Source organism: Cherax quadricarinatus, chromosome 2 (genome assembly GCF_038502225.1).
Source record: "Cherax quadricarinatus isolate ZL_2023a chromosome 2, ASM3850222v1, whole genome shotgun sequence".
Taxonomy (NCBI): Eukaryota; Metazoa; Arthropoda; class Malacostraca; order Decapoda; family Parastacidae; genus Cherax; species Cherax quadricarinatus.
In genome coordinates this window covers 20,505,123-20,528,534 of record NC_091293.1, presented here as the reverse complement: position 1 = coordinate 20,528,534, position 23,412 = coordinate 20,505,123, and the positions used below count along the sequence as shown (strand labels likewise).

Sequence of the window (23,412 nt, the reverse complement as noted above, 5' to 3'; positions counted from 1 at the left end):
CACATCCAACCTTTACTTTAATCCACATAATTCTTGAATTTACACATTCATATTCTCTTTTCTCCTTCCATAACTGATCCTTCAACATTACTGCTACCCCTTCCTTTGCTATAACTCTCTCAGATACTCCAGATTTAATCCCATTTATTTCCCCCCACCGAAACTCCCCTACCCCCTTCAGCTTTGTTTCGCTTAGGGCCAGGACATTCAACTTCTTTTCATTCATAACATCAGCAATCGTCTGTTTCTTGTCATCCGCACTACATCCACGCACATTCAAGCATCCCAGTTTTATAAAGTTTTCTTCTTCTCTTTTTTAGTAAATGTCTACAGGAGAAGGGGTTACTAGCCCATTTCTCCCGGCATTTTAGTCGCCTCATACGACACGCATGGCTTACGGAGGAAAGATTCTTTTCCACTTCCCCATGGACAATAGAAGAAATAAAGAACAAGAGCTATTTAGAAAAAGGGGAAAAACCTAGATGTATGTATATATATATGCATGTGCGTGTCTGTGAAGTGTGACCAAAGTGTAAGTTGGAGTAGCAAGATATCCCTGTTATCTAGCATGTTTTATTATTATTATTGTTATTATTAGCAGTAGCAGAAATGTTTGATTCTTTGCTGTGTTCAAGAGTAAACACATGATGTCACCGTCCAATACCTGTCCAAACAGCCATTCCAATATGCAGTCATGAATGTGTTTACATTATTTATACTGTAGTAGTTTAATAGCAAATAATGAACAAACAAAACACTCACCACACTGAGTGGTGGGAGGGCTGGCTGCCAGTTGCGGGGGTCGGTGGGAGGGTAGTAGGGACTCGCAGTGGTCGAGGAAGTGGTGGAGGCATTGGTGGAGGCAGTGGTGGAGTCTGTGGTATTTAATAACATGCATGTTATTAAAGCATATTTAGTATAACTGACGACGTTTTCATGTATTTTATGATTATTCATGGTTCAACAAGTTAAGGAAGCAACATTGTATTATATTTCCCTACAATACATTGGGGTACCAAACATTCATGGTTTTTCAACATTCGCGAGGCTCTTGATCCCCTAACCCTCGCAAATGTTGAGGGAGACCTGTAATAGCACCAACCACTCCAAAGCTACATCCCCACCTGCTTTTAACATTTCTATCTTCATCCCATCAATCCCGGCTGCCTTACCCCCTTTCATTTTACCTACTGCCTCATGAACTTCCCCCACACTCAGAACTGGCTCTTCCTCACTCCTACAAGATGTTATTCCTCCTTGCCCTATACACGAAATCACAGCTTTCCTATCTTCATCAACATTGAACAGTTCCTCAAAATATTCCCTCCATCTTCCCAATACCTCTAACTCTCCATTTAATAACTCTCCTCTCCTGTTTTTAACTGACAAATCCATTTGTTCTCTAGTCTTCCTTAACTTGTTAATCTCACTCCAAAACTTTTTCTTATTTTCAACAAAATTTGTTGATAACATCTCACCCACTCTCTCATTTGCTCTCTTTTTACATTGCTTCACCACTCTCTTAACCTCTCTCTTTTTCTCCATATACTCTTCCCTCCTTGCATCACTTCTACTTTGTAAAAACTTCTCATATGCTAACTTTTTCTCCCTTACTGCTCTCCCACCAATCGCTCCTCTTCCCTCCCGCACCAACTTTCCTGTAACCACAAACTTCTGATGAACATTAACACTACATTTTTAAACCTACCCTATACGTCTTCGACCCCACTGCCTATGCTCTCATTAGCCCATCTATCCTCCAATAGTTGTTTATATCTTACCATAACTGCCTCCTCTTTTAGTTTATAAACCTTCACCTCTCCCTTACCTGATGCTTCTATTCTCCTTGTATCCCATCTACCTTTTACTCTCACTGTAGCTACAACTAAAAAGTGATCTGATATATCTGTGGCCCCTCTATAAACATGTACATCCTGAAGTCTACTCAACAGTCTTATCTACCAATACATAATCCAATAAACTACTGTCATTTTGCCCTACATCATATTTTGTATACTTGTTTATCCTCTTTTTCTTAAAATATGTATTACCTATAACTAAACCCCTTTCTATACAAAGTTCAATCAAAGGGCTCCCATTATCATTTACACCTGGCACCCCAAACTTACCTACCACACCCTCTCTAAAAGTTTCTCCTACTTTAGCATTCAGGTCCCCTACCACAATTACTCTCTCACTTGGTTCAAAGGCTCCTATACATTCACTTAACATCTCCCAAAATCTCTCTCTCTCCTCTACATTCCTCTCTTCTCCAGGTGCATACACGCTTATTATGACCCACTTTCCACATCCAACCTTTACTTTAATCCACATAATCCTTGAATTTACAAATTCATATTCTCTTTTCTCCTTCCATAACTGATCCTTCAACATTACTGCTACCCCTTCCTTAGCTCTAACTCTCTCAGATACTCCAGATTTAATCGCATTTATTTCTCCCCACCGAAACTGCCCTACCCCCTTCAGCTTTGTTTCATTCATAACATCAGCAATCATCTGTTTCTTGTCATCCGCACTACATCCACGCACATTGAAGCATCCCAGTTTCATTAAGTTTTTCTTCTCTTTTTTAGTAAATGTTTACAGGAGAAGGGGTTACTAGCCCATTGCTCCCGGCATTTTAGTCGCCTCATATGACACGCATGGCTTACGAAGGAAAGATTCTTTTCCACTTTCCCATGGACAACAAAAGAAATAAAGAAGAACAAGAGCTATTTAGAAAAAGGAGAAAAACCTAGATGTATGTGTATATATATGCATGTGTGCGTCTGTGAAGTGTGACCAAAGTGTAAGTAGGACTAGCAAGATATCCCTGTTATCCAGCATGTTTATGAGACAGAAAAAGACACCAGCAATCCTACCATCATGTAAAACAGTGACAGGTTTCTGTTTCACAGTCATCTGGCAGGATGGTAGTACTTCCCTGGGTGGTTGCTGTCTACCAACCTACTACCTAAATTTAAAAAGAAAAACTTTTCATTAGGTTTTTGTTTTCAGGTCACCCTGACTCAGTGGGATACAGCCAGTTTGAGAGGAGAAAGAAAAAAAATTACAGGGAAACTGGTTTGCTGGACTTGAGGTGAGAAGTACAGTGCCATAAATCTGAAGGAGGGTTGAAGGTGTCGAGTTCGAAGGTCATCTATTTATAATGTCAGTACACCTCTGGCAAGACAATGATAGAATGAATGATGGAGAGGAACCTGTAGACACAAAACATTATCCATGGCAGCAAAGAGGGAAATGTATTCAAGTTCAGTAGTTCCAACACTACTATGTGGATGTGAAGCATGAGTTCCAGTGAGGAGACTGGAGGCTGTGGAGATGTCATGTCTGAGGGTAATGTGTGGTGTGAATATTATGCAGAGAATCTGTAGTTTGGAGATGAAGAGGTGGTGCAGAGTTACTGAAGTATTATCCAGAAAGCTGAAGTGGTGTTACTGAGGTGGTTTAGACATTTTGGGAGAATGAAGCAAAATAGGATGACTTTGGAAGATGCAAAACAGTTTTGCATCTTCCAAGTTCAGAACCCACCTGTGTAACATCAACATAAAACTGATAATCATCCCTATGAGCATCCAACAGTGAAGCTGAGGTCACTAACAAACAAAACAGCAAATTTGCAAATATTACCTTGCCATATCCACCACATGAACAGTGTTGATTCGAAGATTTTCATCCCATAACATTTTCATCGTCTCATTAAGATAGCGATACACACCTCCAAATACCAAACGTGGAGCTGCAATAGAAAATTATGTTTCCTGAATAGGTCGGATCATATAGACAAAAACAGATGGAGAGTAATAAAAGATAAGAGAATATTTTCAGGTCTCCTTTCTATGAAAGGACATGGTATACACAACAATGGTATAGACCAGTGGCTCTTAACCTATTTTGGGTGGTACCCTTAACACAGCAAGTCCTCATTTCCATGTCCTCCTTCCTTCCTACATATAAAATTCTAAATGTATAAGAAACTTCACTTAAATAGGAAAATTAAGAAACTCATTTTCATACTTAACTATTATTTTTAACTATTCAAAAATGACTGTTCATGGAGCAAATCACAAATATACAACATATAACGGAAGAACATTCCTTGTTTTTGTTTTGGGTTCATGCTCACCCTGGAAATTACTCTTGTCCTCCCATCCTGGGAAGGTGGGGTGAGGCATCCTGGTTGAGAACCGCTGATATAGGCTATTGTAACAGTTTCTAATGAATGTAAACCTGTAGATAAAATGCTCTAAACACTTAGTAAAATTCCAATACACTGAAGAAGTAATACACCCATTTAAGAAATCAAATTTAAGCCATAACCTGAACTAACATAGTTAGAAATGTCCCTGAGAGATAGCAGGAAAAAAATTGACTATCTTTTATAAATTTTTTTTCTTTTGCCTCCCCCCCCCTTTTTTTTTTTTTTTTTTTTTTTTAACTTCACTGCCCTTTAAATTGAGTTAAAATTCTTAAGGAATGTATAATTCTCCCTCAATATTTTGATCCATCATTGTTAGCCCACTTCCCTGGGGAGGCATTCGTACAGAAAAGATTGAAAAGTATTCCAGTCAGAGGGTTTAAGACAATGAGTGACATCCATTTATTCAGAATACCTTCCACACTCAGTAGCAACAAACTCCACATTAACCCTTTCAGGGTCCAAGGCCCAAATCTGGAGTCACGCACCAGTGTCCAAGAATTTTCAAAAAAAAAATTTGTTATTTTTTCTTATGAAATCGTAGAGAATCTTTTTGTGAAGGTAATAAAACAAAAAGTACGAAATTTGGTGGAAAATTGACGAAATTATGCTCTCGCGAATTTTGATGTGTCAGCGATATTTACGAATCGGCGATTTTGCCGACTTTGACTCCCATTTTAGGCCAATTACATTATTCTAATCAACCAAATTCTTAGCTATTTCACTAGTATTACTTCTATTCTATCGATTGAGCACAAGAAATCGCCAAGTCAACTGTTTCAACTACAAAATAAAGTGATTGGAAATTGTTAATTTGGCCAATTTAACACGAAGTTCAAAATATTCCAATTTCAAAATAGGGTCCAGAATGAACAATGCAGGCATTCCTGGCACTAAACTAACATTTCCTCTGTTCATTAGTTATGTTTTGAGGCTTTACAAATAAATTCCATTTTGATTTTTTATTCACATAATGAATTTTTATTCACACCAAAAAATAGAAGATTTACTGTTATGCAATACTGTAATAATTGTATAAATATCATCACCATATTTGTGAATGTATATTAGACCCACCAGCTGACGTGTATTAGATGTGTGAGGTCGTTTGTTTACTCTTGAATATCGGCAAAAATTTAACATTTCCGCTACTTTGAGCTCAGTTTCAAGCCATTTCCAGTGCTAAAACCAATCAAAATCATCTCTATTTCTGTAATATGTCTTCCATTCTATCAAATGAGACCAAGAAATCGCAAATACAACTATAAAAAACATACGAAGAAACACTGCAAAGTTGCTGTTTTAATCGAAAAATCATGATTTCATTTTTTTCTCTCATTATACACAGTGTGCTGCAGGATCTGTTTTATGTGGTGCACATATACCACATAGATGTATTCTCTCATATCTAGGCCCAAATGTACCACTCACAGTTTATCAGAGTGAGCTGAGCTCATGGCGTAGATCTACGGTTTGGACCCTGAACGTAAAGCCGTAGATCTACGGGACGGACCCTGAAAGGGTTAAAGATCTCAAAAATGCTAATAATTGATTCACTACTAAATAACCTGCTACTTTTTTTTTTTTTAACCCTTAAACGGTCCAAAGAGATCGACGTTCAAATCCGTAGTGCTCCAAAAGTAGATCTACGTTTTTTTACATATTTTCAAAAATAACTAAAAAAAAATGTAGATAAAAGTTTTTTTACACATTTTTAAATGTAAAACAAGAAAAAAGATCTACATTTTTTTTTACATACTTTCAAATGTTGAAAAAACGTATATATACGTTTGGACCATTTAAGGGTTAAGAAATCTGCCATTTGTTACAAAGGAAGGGTGACCCACAGAAGGAAACATTCAATATTACTCGTTCTCGTGCTTCTGGTTATGATATAGAAGTATTATACTCCTGGGAATAGCACTAAACCTTATGCTCCCAAAACTTGCTGGTAATGATTCACCCAATCTCTCTAGTAGTATTTAGCCCTGGCTTAAATCTGCACTAAGTGCTTTGCATAAATGTGGCTCGTTTTTCCATGCAAGAAATAATCACTAAACCTACAATACCTTTGCAGCTAATGTATCTTCTTGGAAAATAAATTTATCATATTTCTTCTCCATATGTACTATGGTACCTGATAATTCAATGAACTGTTCTTTCCAACCTGTGCATATCAATTTCATTGTAAAAACCTCTGATGTGCTAACTTTTTTGTCCTGTAAAACCATTAATATATCATTCTTATTCCCAGCCACACTCTCTATAACCACAAACCTCTGCCTCACCCAACAGCTGCTCATTTCACTATCCCCTTTAGTTCATACACTAATTGTTGTATTCCATTTACCTCTTAAAGTAGCTACTACTAAATAATGATTTGACATATCAATCACTACTCTAAATACACACACATACAGGTGTCTGTCCACCAGCCTTTTATCCAACAATGCTTATTCTACCAAACTATTGTTATTAGGCACTTCATATTTATTTATAACCTCATAAAACACACTACCTATTACCAAAACTTTCTACAGCAATTTAAATAAAGGTGGCCCATTGTCATTTACTCCTGGTTCTTCAGACATTTTTACTATGCCTTTAACAAGTTTCTCTCTAGTATTTAGATCTCCTACAGCAATTAGTCTCTCACTTGGTTTAAAACTCTGTAAATATCTACTTAAATCACAAAATCCTTCACTCCCTTCTCTACATTCCTTTCACTTCCTGATGCATAAACACTTACTACTATTCCCACAACTTTTCTGTCACTAATTACAATGCCTCCACACTTACTGCCACTCACTACCGCTACTTTTCTATTTGTTTCCAAAATAGCTTTATATTCTTCTAGATTCTCAATTCAGTTTTATTCCCGGCTCTCATTCACTGATTTTCCTAATACTTTATATGGTGACTGAATTAACTTCTTTGAGGGGGTGGTCACCCTGCCTTGATGAGAAACAACTTATATATTAAAAGAAATTCTCTCTCCTTTCACCCACTATCACTCCTCCTCTACTCTGCATCAATGGGATTTATTTTTTCTCTTTCCAATTAATTAACCCTTTCACTGTCGGTCCCATAATGCTACGGTTTTGAAGCCAGTGTCGGTCCTGTAATACTATGCAAAAATTCTAGCGGCCTCCAATCTTGCGGGAGATAGATGGTAGGCCTACATATTAGAGAATGGGTCTGAGTGGTCAGTGTGTGCAGTATAAAAAAAATCCTTCAGCATGCAGTGCACGAGAAAAAACTGCGACCATGTTTTTGGTTTAAAACATCGACTTTGCAGTGTATTTTCATATGGCATTTATGGTTGTATTCTCGTTTTCTTGTCTCACTGGACAGAATGGGAGATATATTACAGAAACAGAGATGATTCTGAATGATTTACAGAATAAAAGTAGCTTGAAAGTGAGCTCAAAGTAGCAGAAATATTCAATTTTTGACAATGTTCAAGAGTAAACAAATCACATCATGTGTCCTATACACATCAACTGGTGGGTCTAATATGCTTTCACTAATGCACTGATATTATTTATACCATTTTTACAATAATGCAGTAATCTGCATAACAGTAAATCTTCTATTTTTTGTGTGAAGAAAAATTCAAAAAGGAAAGCAAGCGTAATATAAGAGGGGCCTGAAGACGTGACTAATGAACAGAGAAAAATGTTATTTTAGTGCTAGGAATGTTTGCATTGTTTATTCTGGACCCTATTTTGAAATTGACCTTTCTTGAATTTTGTATGAAATTGGCCAAATTACCAATTTCTGATCACTTTATTGGGTAGTTGAAGTAAGTAAATGGGTATTTTCTTGTACTTAATTGATAGAACAAAAGGAGTGCTAGTGAAATAGCTATGAATATAGTCAACTGGAACAATGGAACTGGCCCAAAATAGGGCTCAAAATGGGCGAAATCACCGATGCGTAAATATCGTCACGACCACTAACTTCACAAGAGCATAGTTCAGCAAGTTTTTCATCAAATTTTGTACTTTTGGTTTCATTACCATTGGGAAAAGATTCGCTCATCATTTCATGAGAATTTTTTTTTTTTTTTTTAAATTCAACACAGAGCTAGTTTGCAAGCAGGGGTCTCGACAGTGAAGTGGTTAATGAAGAACTTCCTCTATCTCTTCTATATCAATTGTGCAACACAACAGAGATGCTTAACATTCTTAATCATACATTTCCTCTGATCACCATACATATCTCCATGCTTTAACATCACTTGCAACTATCAACCAACTCACTCATTCAAACTTGAAACAGATAAAGAATTGGATGTTTCTACAAATTCTGAAAATATGCCTTTATTTCATCTGCAATATCAAAATTAGTACTCCTACTTCATTTACTCAAGCTACAATGTGTCTTGGTCCATAACTTGAATACAAAATTTCTTCACTTACTAAGGCCCATCTTGTCAGACACTCCATACACTATAGCAGGTCGCACAATAATCCAATTCAGGCCTGGAATACTCTTCATTTCCTTTTCTACCTGAAGCTTACACTTCGCTGTCACTGTCCAAGGGATACAATCATCACTCTCTCTGTGCGGCACCTACAAGACAAACACAGTAAAGGGGAATTTTTATGAAGTACAACACAAAACTCCCAACTTGGCTGATCTCTAGAATTTTTAAGAATATTGTTACAGTAGATGATAATGTTTATCTTCCTCTTTTTGTGCTCTTATATTTAAAAGTATCAAGCTAATACTTAAGCTTTAAAGAATAGCATCATGAATATTGCAGATGAAAACTCATAACAGTTGAAGTAAAATCCCAAGTAAAATATAAAAAAAGTCAAAACAAACCTGCCAAACAAGCCTGGGTCCCTAAGTTACCTGTCCTACAAAAGCAAGACACCCACAAGAACAATGAAGCCAAACTACATTCACTATTCACAGGATGTCTGGATGTATGTACAGAAAAATCAATACAAGAGATTTTGCTAAACAAGTAACTCAGTAACATGGGTTTGTGAGTTTTCATTAAATAATAATCTCCTAGTATGATGTTTTTCTATTATACAAATTTTGTAATCCTAGTAAGCAGCATATGTATGGGGTGCAGAGTGAAGCTAGTGCATCAATCATTTTTTAAAGTCAGCACTAATAATGCCAATGTCAAGATTTTTTTTTCTCTCTAAAGAGACTGGTTTATTAATGAAGTTGGAACAGTAAATACATGTTCAGCCACATTTCTCAATGTGACGAGCAGTAAATGTATCAGCACATTAGTAAAGCGACTTGAGCAAGAGAAGGCAACACATCAATGAGAGACCTATTATTTACTAGAATAATTCCCAACATACATTGTCTAAACCCACCATGAAAGAGCATGTTCTCAGGAAATATTGTAATATATGTAGCTAAATGTGACCTAGGGAGGAAAAGGAAATTCGCAGATCAATATACAAAAATGTCGATTTAAGACAGTACAGTAAATCCCAAAATTCGAGCACTTTGATTATGAAACCCTTTTCCTAAAGTTGTTCTATTGTATATACAAAACACCACTTTTGGTTAGTCAGCACTTTCAACATTCCATCTGTAACATTATGTAATAAATTTACACTATCAATGCCAACTTGCTACTGTCTTGACCAATTCACTTTCATATTACACAAAACACAATCACAACTCTAGCAAACCTACAAGTTGTCATAATCTAATTTTTACATTCCACAATCCATGTCCATGAAACAATGTGCAAATTTAGACAAAAAGGAAACTTTTCTTTCTTTAAACATACCAGCCATATCCCACTGAGGCGGGGTGGCCCAAAAAGAAAAACAAAAGTTTTTTTTAAATTTAGTAATTTATACATGAGAAGGGGTTACTAGCTCCTTGCTCCCAGCATTTTAGTCGCCTCTTACAACACACATGGCTTACGGAGGAAGCATTCTGTTCCACTTCCCCATGAAGATAAGAGGAAATAAACAAGAACAAGAACTAGAAAGAAAATAGAAGAAAACCCAGAGGGGTGCGTATATATATGCTTGTACATGTATGTGTAGTGTGACCTAAGTGTAAGTAGAAGTAGCAAGACATACCTGAAACTTTGCATGTTTATGAGACAGACAAAAGACACCAGCAATCCTACCATCATATAAAACAATTACAGGCTTTCATTTTACACTCACTTGGCAGGACGGTAGTACCTCCCTGGGTGGTTGCGGTCTACCAACCTACTACCTAGCAAAAAGGAAACTATCCTCACCAATTATGCCAAAAGATATTCTGGGTTCTTAGGCAAGCACCCTATTGGAATATTGGTGCCCTTCCCAGTGAAGAGGGCCCACTACCCCTAGATACAAACCACAAACCCAACCACCATGTTAAGATGACCCAGCATCAAGAGGAAGGGGGGGGGGACATGGGGGAGGGGGTAATCCCCTCCCTAAGTGATCTCCAGTAAATAGCTTTAATTATTCACAGTGCCTATTTGGTTTAGTACATGATCTCTAAATTGAAAACAAACCATAGGCTATCAATCAAAAGTGTGCTCACTGGATTTGCCATGCCCAAATCTTTATTATGAATGTCAATGTTGACATTCATAATAGAAAGATCTGTGTTTAAAATTATGGTCTCAAACAAGCTCAAATATAAAATCAAATTTATTATACAAATGGAATTTAAGTGGTACAGAATTTGCCAATTCTGAATTCACAGGAAACTGCAGGGATTTCAAGAAACATATATTCTATATTTGTTCATATCCCTTTATTATCTTGTACTGTGTTTGGTTATGTCTCCTATATTCCCATCAAGCAATATGAGGACCTTTATTGTTTCCATCACAACTATTATTTCATACCTCTAGGAACCTTCTTAATAGTACATATATCTAAACTTTTTGTATTTTATCGAGCACAGCTTTTGTCATGTGCAAAACCACGATACCACTACATTTTATAACTTTGGTATAATGAATGCTGTGAAAAGCTTCTGATGGTAATTCACTGCCTATATAATGGATGACTAGTTTTAAGCTCTCTATTGTTGCAGTCTCACTGCTACTTTGATGTGATTTTCTCATGACTTAAAATGTAATTACATCCCTGAATAATTATGTACAGGAAGCATTAAACCCATAGCAGTCATAACACATGGGGAATAAAAAAAAAGGGGGGGGGGGAAGAAGTGGCTCCAATTCCTTAGATCAACAGCTTTTTGCTAGTAGCATGGCACCTCTCATAAATAAAGAATAAAGAGTCACAATACTGCGACTTGAACAATATGCAAACAACCAGCACTTAGCAGGGGAAAACTGTCCGACTTGGACCAGTAACCCACAAAGAGAATGAACTATAGAACAATAGCTGCTGCTCCTCTCACATAGAGGTTCATGCACTTAAGAGTTAATACACATCATAGAAAGACCAGAGCCAAAACTCTATGAACTTCATCTCAAAACTAGAGAAATTCACATTGAGACACGAGAACAAAAAAATACACACCTGGCATAGACAACGCAAAAATAGGTAGTCCCAGACATGAAGGTCTGAGACAAAACACAATAAGCATAACACACACACATGCAGTGAGTCAGGAAGCACTGTATGTGCTCCAGACTTGTGTAGAGATGAAAGCTTCAATCTCTACATGACTAAACTCCATTCATGTATTTCTGTGAACATCTTTCAAATCTGTCTTATGTCAGCCACAGCACCGTGTCTTCCTTTGCAGATGACACCCGAATCTGCATGACAGTGTCTTCCATTGCAGACACTGCAAGGCTCCAGGCGGACATCAACCGAATCTTTCAGTGGGCTGCAGAAAGCAATATGAAGTTCAACGATGAGAAATTTCAATTACTCAGATATGGTAAACGTGAGGAAATTAAATCTTCATCAGAGTACAAAACAAATTCTGGCCACAAAATAGAGCGAAACATCAACGTCAAAGACCTGGGAGTGATCATGTCGGAGGATCTCACCTTCAAGGACCATAACATTGTATCAATCGCATCTGCTAGAAAAATGACAGGATGGATAATGAGAACCTTCAAAACTAGGGAGGCCAAGCCCATGATGACACTCTTCAGGTCACTTGTTCTATCTAGGCTGGAATATTGTACAGAGAACCTTCATGGCGCGCATAACGGAGATAAAACACCTCAATTACTGGGAGCGCTTGAGGTTCCTAAAACTGTATTCCCTGGAACGCAGGCGGGAGAGATACATGATTATATACGCCTGGAAAATCCTAGAGGGACTAGTACCGAACTTGCACACGAAAATCACTCGCTACGAAAGCAAAAGACTTGGCAGACGATGCAACATCCCCCCAATGAAAAGCAGGGGTGTCACTAGCACGTTAAGAGACCATACAATAAGTGTCAGGGGCCCGAGACTGTTCAACTGCCTCCCAGCATACATAAGGGGGATTACCAACAGACCCCTGGCAGTCTTCAAGCTGGCACTGGACAAGCACCTAAAGTCGGTTCCTGACCAGCCGGGCTGTGGCTCGTACGTTGGTTTGCATGCAGCCAGCAGCAACAGCCTGGTTGATCAGGCTCTGATCCACCAGGAGGCCTGCTCACAGACCGGGCCACGGGGGCGTTGACCCCCGGAACTCTCTCCAGGTAAACTCCAGGTATACTTAGATACATTACCACAGCATAGCAATATCTTCAGTGAAGTAAGCATCAGGAATAATGCTAGATAGGACAAGTCAGACTAAGTGTTATAGATTTATATTTTATATGTGCCAGTCACGAGAGGTCACAGGCCTTGAGCTGCCTTAGGGATTAGTGTGTACGGTTACAAAGCCATGGTTTGTTGCAGTGTTTTAAAATCTGAGGTTGGAGTGTTGAAGGAGGAGGTCCTGCTTCTCCAGGAGGAAATTAGGAGGTTGAAGATTCACCTTGATGGGTTTGGGAGTGAGTGTGAGGTGGCTGGAGTAGTTGAGGGGAATGAGGCTACCAGCAGTGAGGTGCAGTTCAGCACCTGCTACAAGTGACGAGTTGTTCCCAGTTAGGGGAGGAGCATCAAAATAAGGAAAGTTAAGAGAAGATTTGAAGGTAGGAAATCACTTCTCTATTCTTCAGGATGAGTGTACTTCAGCGGCCAGTGAAGGTAAAGGTACTACTTCCCCTACAAAAAGAGGTAAGCAAATTCTTGTGGTTGGTGACTTACAGGTAAGATATGTGGACCGTGCTTTCTGTAACAGGAAAAAGAAGGTGAGAGAGAGAGAGAGAGAGTGTGCTTCCCTGGAGCTGGTGTTGGTGACAGTCAACAGGTTGGATAATATGTCAGGTAATGGGAACAAGCCCATTATCTGTCTCAGTGCTGGTGGAAATGACATTGGGAACGGTAGGAGAGACGAACTGCTAGATAAGTACAGGTCAGCTTTAAATTTAATTAAGTCTAGGGGAGGGGTCCCAATCATACTTAGCATCTTGCCTAGAAGGGGAGTGGGCATTAAATGGTTGTCTAGGGCAACTGGTGTAAATTGCTGGCTAGACAGATACTGCAAGGAACTTGCAATCCCATTCATTGATAACTGGGACAACTTTTATGGCAAACATATGTATTGTTAAATGTTGATGAAGATAGGGAAGCTGTGATTTCGTGTATAGGGCAAGGAGGAATAACATCTTGTAGGAGTGAGGAAGAGCCAGTTGTGAGTGTGGGGGAAGTTCGTGAGGCAGTAGGTAAAATGAAAGGGGGTAAGGCAGCCGGGATTGATGGGATAAAGATAGAAATGTTAAAAGCAGGTGGGGATATAGTTTTGGAGTGGTTGGTGCAATTATTTAATAAATGTATGGAAGAGGGTAAGGTACCTAGGGATTGGCAGAGAGCATGCATAGTTCCTTTGTATAAAGGCAAAGGGGATAAAAGAGAGTGCAAAAATTATAGGGGGATAAGTCTGTTGAGTGTACCTGGTAAGGTGTATGGTAGAGTTATAATTGAAAGAATTAAGATTAAGACGGAGAATAGGATAGCAGATGAACAAGGAGGCTTTAGGAAAGGTAGGGGGTGTGTGGACCAGGTGTTTACAGTGAAACATATAAGTGAACAGTATTTAGATAAGGCTAAAGAGGTCTTTGTGGCATTTATGGATTTGGAAAAGGCGTATGACAGGGTGGATAGGGGGGCAATGTGGCAGATGTTGCAAGTGTATGGTGTAGGAGGTAGGTTACTGAAAGCAGTGAAGAGTTTTTACGAGGATAGTGAGGCTCAAGTTAGAGTATGTAGGAAAGAGGGAAATTTTTTCCCAGTAAAAGTAGGCCTTAGACAAGGATGTGTGATGTCACCGTGGTTGTTTAATATATTTATAGATGGGGTTGTAAGAGAAGTAAATGCGAGGGTCTTGGCAAGAGGCGTGGAGTTAAAAGATAAAGAATCACACACAAAGTGGGAGTTGTCACAGCTGCTCTTTGCTGATGACACTGTGCTCTTGGGAGATTCTGAAGAGAAGTTGCAGAGATTGGTGGATGAATTTGGTAGGGTGTGCAAAAGAAGAAAATTAAAGGTGAATACAGGAAAGAGTAAGGTTATGAGGATAACAAAAAGATTAGGTGATGAAAGATTGAATATCAGATTGGAGGGAGAGAGTATGGAGGAGGTGAACGTATTCAGATATTTGGGAGTGGACGTGTCAGCGGATGGGTCTATGAAAGATGAGGTGAATCATAGAATTGATGAGGGAAAAAGAGTGAGTGGTGCACTTAGGAGTCTGTGGAGACAAAGAACTTTGTCCTTGGAGGCAAAGAGGGGAATGTAGGAGAGTATAGTTTTACCAACGCTCTTATATGGGTGTGAAGCGTGGGTGATGAATGTTGCAGCGAGGAGAAGGCTGGAGGCAGTGGAGATGTCATGTCTGAGGGCAATGTGTGGTGTGAATATAATGCAGAGAATTCGTAGTTTGGAAGTTAGGAGGAGGTGCGGGATTACCAAAACTGTTGTCCAGAGGGCTGAGGAAGGGTTGTTGAGGTGGTTCGGACATGTAGAGAGAATGGAGCGAAACAGAATGACTTCAAGAGTGTATCAGTCTGTAGTGGAAGGAAGGCGGGGTAGGGGTCGGCCTAGGAAGGGTTGGAGGGAGGGGGTAAAGGAGGTTTTGTGTGCGAGGGGCTTGGACTTCCAGCAGGCATGCGTGAGCGTGTTTGATAGGAGTGAATGGAGACAAATGGTTTTTAATACTTGACGTGCTGTTGGAGTGTGAGCAAAGTAACATTTATGAAGGGATTCAGGGAAACCGGCAGGCCGGACTTGAGTCCTGGAGATGGGAAGTACAGTGCCTGCACTCTGAAGGAGGGGTGTTAATGTTGCAGTTTAAAAACTGTAGTGTAAAGCACCCTTCTGGCAAGACAGTGATGGAGTGAATGATGGTGAAAGTTTTTCTTTTTCGGGCCACCCTGCCTTGGTGGGAATCGGCCAGTGTGATAATAAAAAAATAAAAATGTATGCAATGGATGGGGTACATCTCTCTGGGGCAGGGGTGGTAGCACGTGTGAACTCGATCGAGAGGGCCATTGGTGACATGTCTAGGATTTTAAACTGATAGAAGACAGAGGTATGGGTGTGTGTGAGAAACAGTCAGGTTGCAACACTAGGGTTGAAAACAGGTAAATGTATAAAAGACATTCAACAAAGTTAAAAATAAAGACAATGGATCAGGCCAGCAAACAAAGGGAGACAGCAGAGGGCAGCAAGAAACTAGCTCCCTAAAGGTTTACTATAATAGCAGGAGCATAAAAAATAAGAGAGGAGCCAAGATTAATTGCAAGTGCAGGAAACAGATATTATTGCTATAACAGAGACCTGGCTCAATCTGAAAGAGAGATGCCTGCAGGAAAAAAACGACGGTCTGAAGTTTTGAGACTCTCTGATTGCGGGTTCTAATCCCATCCGTGGTATGGTTTGTTTGCAATAGTGTCATTACGATTTCGTGAGTCATGCCTGCAGGTTGTCACATACAAGGCTATAAATTATTCCACACTGATAGGGTCAACAGGAAGGGTGTGAAGTAGCGATGTATGTCAGAGAATTTAAATTGTTGTGTTAGACAAGATAAAAAATTTGAAGCCATCAGCCACTGAATCTGTTTGGTTACAGCTTCTCAAGGGCCGTGAAAAACTAATTTTGGGTGTGATTTATAGGCCCCCAAATCTTGATAGGGGGTGAAGTAAACTTCTATGGGACAAAATTCATAAGGCATCTATGTATGAAAATGTTGTGCTAATGGGAGATTTCAACTTTAGACAAACTGACTAGAGCAATTTGACAGGAAATTTAAAGTCAAGTGACTTTCTTGATATGATTCAGGATTGTTTTTTAAAACAGTTTGTGACAGAATCAACTAGAGGAAAAAACCTACTTGACTTGGTTCTTGCCAGTAGGGAATTGCTAATTAATAATCTTGACGTTAATGATGAGATTGGGGAAAGTGATCACAAATCACTCAGTTTTAATACATCATAGAATTACCCTAATAATGGCAATCAAGTCTCTGTCCCCGACTTCCGTTTGGCTGATTTCATAGGACTGAAAAATTACCTGGGTAGGCTGAACTGGAATGACCTGACTATAGGTAAGGTAGGTGGTGATGGATGCTGATATGATATTTTCCAGAGCATAGTTCTAGCTGCTCAGACAACTTATGTTCCAAATAGGGAAATCAGATCAAACAAAAGTGATCCTAAATGGATGAACAATGGATTAAAACATCTCACTGGTCAAAAGAGAGGCATATATAAGCAAATCAAAAGAAGAGAGGGGCAGTTAGGAAATCAATATATTCAGTTAGAAATAAAAAAAGGGAATAAGAAAAGCAAAGAGAGATTATGAGGGTAAAGTTGCAAGAGAATCAGAGACTAACCCAAAAGAATTCTTTCAGGTATACAGAAGTAAGATTAGGGACAAGATAGGCCCACTCAAAAGTCACTCGGGTCAGCTCGCATACAGTGATAAGGAAATGAGTAGAATTTTTAACACTTACTTTCCCTCAGTTTTTACACAGGAAGATACTAGCGATATTCCAGAAATAGTAAATTACGTAGAACAGGATGATAGTAAACTATGCACGATTAGGGTCACAAGTGACAGTCCTTAGACAAATAGATAAATTAAAACCTAACAAATCCCCAGGCCCTGATGAACTGTATGCAAGGGTTCTAAAAGAATGTAAAGAGGAGCTTAGCAAACCTTTGGCTAATCTTTTCAACGTATCACTACAAACTGGCATGGTGCCAGATAAGTGGAAAACGGCAAATGTGATACCTATTTTCAAAGCAGGTGACAGGTCCTTAGCTTCGAACTATAGACCAATAAGCCTAACCTCTAGAGTGGGAAAATTTATGAAATCAATAATTACCAAGGTAATTCGTAGCCATCTTGAAAAGCATAAATTAATCAACGAATTTCAGCACGGTTTTACAAAAGGGTAACAAAAAGGCACAATACCGTGACTGGAACAATACACAAATAACCCGCACATAAAAGAGAGAAGCTTACGACGACGTTTCGGTCCGACTTGGACCATTGACAAAGTCACCTTTGTCAATGGTCCAAGTCGGACCGAAACGTCGTCGTAAGCTTCTCTCTTTTATGTGCGGGTTATTTGTGTATTACAAAAGGGTGTTCCTGCCTTACAAATTTATTAACTTCTTTCACTAAGGTATTTGAGGAGGTAGATCATGGTAATGAATGATATTGTGTATATGAACTTCAGTAAGATGTGACAGATTCCCACATCAGATACTATTGAGGAAAATTAAGGCACACTATATAGGAGAAATTTTTTCCTGGATAGAGGCATGGCTGACAAATAGGCAGCAGTGTGTTTGCACAAATGGGGAGAAATCAGAGTGGGGAAGTGTCATGAGCGGTATTCCATAGAGGTCAGTGTTGGGACCCTTGTTGTTCACAATCTACATAAACAACACAGATGAGGGAATAAATAGCGACATTAGCAAGTTTGCTGATGACACCAAAACAGGCTGTCGTATTCATTCTGACAAGGACATTAGAGCACTCCAGGAAGATTTGAATAGACTGATGCAGTGGTTGGAGAAGTGGCAGATACAGTTTAATATACACAAATTCAAAGTTCTAAACACTGGACAGGTAAATAACCATGCCACATATAAACTAAATAATGTAGATCTTAATATTGCTGACTGCAAAAATGATTTGGGAGTTCTGGTTAGCAGTAATCTAAAACCAAGACAACAGTGCATAAGTGTTCGCAATAAAGCGAACAGAATCCTTGGCTTCATATTGAGAAGCATAAATAATAGGAGTCCTCGGGTTGTTCTTCAACTCTATATATCCTTGGTTAGGCCTCATTTATTGATTTATTTATTAATTTGAACATGATACAGAGAAGTATAAGGAATACAATTTTTCAAAGTGCAGCATGCCAAAGCCCCTTGTATGCAGAGCATTATGGGCAGGCTTAAAATTTACTTAAGATTAACTAAGCAAAGATATATTCAGTGATACAAAAATTTATGCTGCACAGTTTTGGTCACTGTATTACAGAACGGAAAATGTTCTGGAAAATGTACAAAGTTGATCCCATGCATCAGAAATCTTTCCTATGAGGACAGACTGAGGGCCCTGAATCTGCACTCTCTAGAAAGGCATAGAATTAGGGGGGATATGAATGAGGTGTATAAGTGGAAGCCAGGAATAAATAAAGGGGATGTAAATAGCGTGCTAAAAATATCTAGCCTAGACAGGACTCACAGCAATGGCTTTAAGTTGGAAAAATTCTGATTCAGGAAGGATATAGGAAAGCACTGGTTTGGTAATAGAGTTGTGGATGAGTGGAGTAAGCTCCTGAGTACAGTTATAGAGGCTAAAACGTTGTGTAGTTTTAAAGATAGGTTAGATAAATGCATGAGTGGGTGCAGGTGAGTGAGAGTTGGACCTGACTAGCTTGTGCTACTAGGTCAGATGCTGTACTCCTTAAGTGAATGTGACCTGACCTGACTAGGTTGGGGGAGACTTGGACCTGCCTTGCATGAGCCAGTAGGCCTTCTGTAGCGTTCCTTCTTTCTTATGTTCTTATGTATAATGAAAATACTGGTAGTTCACATTAACTACCAACTCTAGGCCAAGTTTCTTATTTGCAACTTTTCCTAAGCACTCCCTTTCACCCCTGACAAGATGGCATATAACACTGAGTTTACTTGTATACACATCCATTCAATTATCATTACTTCAACTCGTTTGAAATTTTAGTCTCCACATACATGCTCATTACCTTTTCATCAGAGAACATGTTTCCAGCGGAGACTTCCAGATATACTTTCACTTTCCTTTTTGCTGCCTCATTTGCACAATTGGTTGACAGACGAACTATTCCTTCACGATAAACTGCCTCCACCTGTGGAAATATTAAAATTTTCAGTACTTCATGCTAAAGAGAGGGTATGGGGGAGGGGGGGGGGATGTAAAAGATTTCCTTATGGCTTAAAGGAAATGATATTTGCAGAACATCATAATATGTCACTAAGCTGAAGTAGGATGAATCCTAAATACAGTCACAATCAATAAAAAAAAAAAAAACATGTAATTCACTTATTGTAGAAAAAAAAACATAAAAATTTAAGAATAAAGATTCCATGTCTAATTAAGCAATCCTGAGTATCTTATCATAAGAACATAAGAACAAAAGAAGGAACACTGCAGCAGACCTGTTGGCCCATACTAGGCAGGTCCTTTACAATCCTTCCCACTAACAAAATATTTGCCCAACTCAATTTTCACTGCTACCCAATAAATAAGTTTTGATGATTCTATTTACTCATTATGCAAGTCTCACTCAAATCCAACCCCTCTCACTCATGTATTTATCTAACGTAAATTTGAAACTACCCAACGTTTTAGCTTCAATAACCCTACTAGGCAGACTGTTCCACTCATCAACTACACGTCCGCCATCACAAATCCGGCAATCAGTTATTCGGTTCCTTCAGTTATTCGGCACTAATTTTGGCTAGCATAACTTCTAATTTCCAGGATTGCCACACCAACTTGCTGGTACTGTTTGGTGGCGCTACTTGCTGTATAAGTCATTCCAATTTCTTTTTCTCCATTTATTGTTTTAACCTGCTTACTTTTAGCCCTAGCCATGGTTCCAATGAATAAAAGAAATGCTTCTCATTATGTAAAGCACTTACACAGTACATTATCCATTAAAGATAAGGTGGCTTTGAAGCCACTGTCGGTTGTCATGAGCTCAGTCTCATGAAGCAGGAGAATATGCTTTATTATTATGCTAATATCAACACTACAGCTTATTTGCCTGACACAATTGATCTAATATGACATAAGAAACAATATAAATAACATAAAACATGTTAAATACTCCAGAATGAATAATATTTGGCATAACACCGAGCAGTTCGACAGAGTTATGAAGAGGATATGGTAAACAAATACCATTCTCCTATCCTTGTCTTGGGGGCTTATATTAGAGAAAACAGAGTATAGCACAGGGCTATGATATACACTCGTACTCCACCATAAACATGAAACAAAAAAGTTATTTTCTCTATAGATTATCACACATAGCAGCATATGTGTAGAGAACCTAGGATAACCCCAAAAAAGTCAACGTGGCTTACTTTTAGTACCTGGCTTGGATTAGCCATATATGATTTTTGGTAAATATTCGATTCCCAGCCAGGGTAGAAACATTAGGTGTGTTTCTTTACACCTGTTGTCTATGTGTACCCTTCAGTAAATGGATACCTGGGTGTTAGTTGACTAGTGTGGGTGTTATCCTGGGACACTGACCTAATTTTCTTGAAATACTCAGCATAACAAGAGCCTTTCTATACAGTAGTATGTCACTGATGTCAGCTAGGCCTGTATACCTTGTACATGTATGTGTAGTAAATAAAGATATTATTATTATTATTATTATTATTATTATTATTATATTATTTTCTCAGTTGTTTGTTGGGTTATCTTATTCAAACTTGGGCAATGTATGATGGAAATATACTTCTTCACGTACACCAAAAATGAAAGAAATCAGACCATGAATAGCAGAGTTCACTTCTCAGCCATTAGCGGCCGCTTAGCGGTATATTTTTGTATGGTTGTTATTTTTTCGGTCTCAATTGATAGAATGAAAGATATATTACAGAAATAGATATGATTTTGATTGCTTTCATGACGAAAAGTATCTTGAAATTGTGCTCACAGTAGCGAAAATGTTCTATTCTTTAGCGAAGCTCAAGAGTAAACAAATGACGTCACCGTCCAATACCTGTCCACCTGCAAGTCCAAATTCCAGTACGGAGTCAAGAACGGCTTGACATTATTTATACAATTATTACAATAATGCAGTAGTCTGTATAACAGTAAATCTTCTATTTTCTGTGAGTAAAAATTCCAAATGGTAAGCAAGAGTAATATAAGAGGGGCCTGTAGTCGTGACTAATGAACAGAGAAAATGTTATTTTAGTGCCAGGAATGTCTGCATTGTTTATTCTGGATCCTATTTTGAAACTGGCATCTGTTGAAATTTGTGTGAAATCAGCCAAATTGCCAATTTCTGACCACTTTATTGGGTAGTTGAAATAAGTGAATGGGCAGTTTCTTGTACTCAGTTGACAGACTAGAAGTAAATAAGTTTATTCAGGTATACACAAATACAGTTACATAGATTATCATACACAGCAGTGTATGTACGTATAGAGAACCTGGGATAACCCAGAAAAGCCAGACAAAGTGACTTATTTCCAGTACCTGGCTTAGGCATGCCATATATGATTTTTGGTAAAAAAATTTTTCTCGGTTGTTTGTTGGGCTATTTCACTGAAACTTGGGCAATGTATGATGGAAAGATGCTCCTTAACGTACAACAAAAATAAAAAAGACGGACAATAAATAAGGAAGTTAACTTCTCAGCCATTAGCCGCCTCTTTGCAGTATATTTTCGTATGGTTTTTATGGTTGTATTCTCATTTTTTTGGACTCATTTGATAGGATGGAAGATGTATTACAGAAATAGACATGATTTTGATTGCTGTCATGACGAAAAGTACCTTGAAATTGAGCTCAAAGTAGTGGAAATGTTCGAATTTTTCCAATGTTCAATGAACTGTGCAAGTCAAGCTGGTTAATTTTATTAAGTGTATTCTAACCTAACCACTCTGTAATTCGGCAAACTCGGTAATCCGGCACACTTTAGGTTCCAATGATGTGCCGGATTTGTGATGGAGGCCCTGTACCCAATTTCCAAACCAATACTTCCCTATATCCTTTCAAAATCTAAACTTTAATCTAATTTGAATACATTATTGTGGGTTCTTTCTTAAAAGGATATCCTCAAAACCTTATTTATATCCCCTTTGTTAACCCGTAAACGGTCCAAACGTATATATACGTTTTTTCAACATTTGAAAGTATGTAAAAAAGTAGATCTTTTTTCTTTTTTACATTTCAAAATGTGTAAAATAACTTGATCTACTTTTTTTTTTTTGTTATATTTGAAAATATGTAAAAAAAACGTAGATCTACTTTTGGAGCATTACACATGTGAACGTAGATCTGCTTGGACCGTTTACAGATTAATACCCATCTTCCACTTATACACTTCGATCATGTCCCCCCTCATTCTTCGTCTTACAAGTGAATGTAATTTAACCCTTTCAGGGTTTCCAACGCACTAGTACGGCTTACGCACTAGGGTTATTGACGTACTAGTACGCCTAAATTGTAGCACCTTCAAATCTAGTGAGAGAAAGCTGGTAGGCCTACATATGAAAGAATGGGTCTATGTGGTCAGTGTGCGCAGTATAAAAAAAATCCTGCAGCACACAGTGCACAATGAGAAAAAAAAAACTGACCGTGTTTTTGGTTTAAAACGGTGACTTTGCAGTGTATTTTCATACAGTATTTATGGCTGTATTCTAGTTTTTCTGGTCTCATTTTATAGACTGGAAGACATATTACATAAAGTGAGATGATTTTGATTGGTTTCATAATGAAAAGTACCTTGAAATTGAGCTCATATTAGCAGAAATGTTTGACTTTTACCAAATTTCAAAAGTAAACAAATCATGCCAAGTGTCCAATACACGTCAACTGGTGAGTCTAATATTCTTTCACAAGTGCACTGATATTATTTATACCATTTCTATACTAATACAGTATAACAGTAAATCTTCTATTTTTTGTGAGAATAAAAAACTCATA

General features: G+C 38.2%; 1 protein-coding gene across 1 annotated transcript in view; it reads right to left on the bottom strand.

Annotated features, from left to right (window-relative positions):
• LOC128688212 (uncharacterized) overlaps positions 1-23,412 on the bottom strand; it is a 199,318-nt gene that overhangs the window by 124,602 nt on the left and 51,304 nt on the right. The window contains exons 3-5 of the mRNA XM_070089638.1: positions 19,463-19,585; positions 8,644-8,797; positions 3,652-3,760 (exon numbers count right to left, since the gene is read on the bottom strand). Of these exons, the coding sequence (XP_069945739.1) occupies positions 3,652-3,760; positions 8,644-8,797; positions 19,463-19,585 (386 nt within the window). The remainder of the gene's footprint in view (positions 1-3,651; positions 3,761-8,643; positions 8,798-19,462; positions 19,586-23,412) is intronic.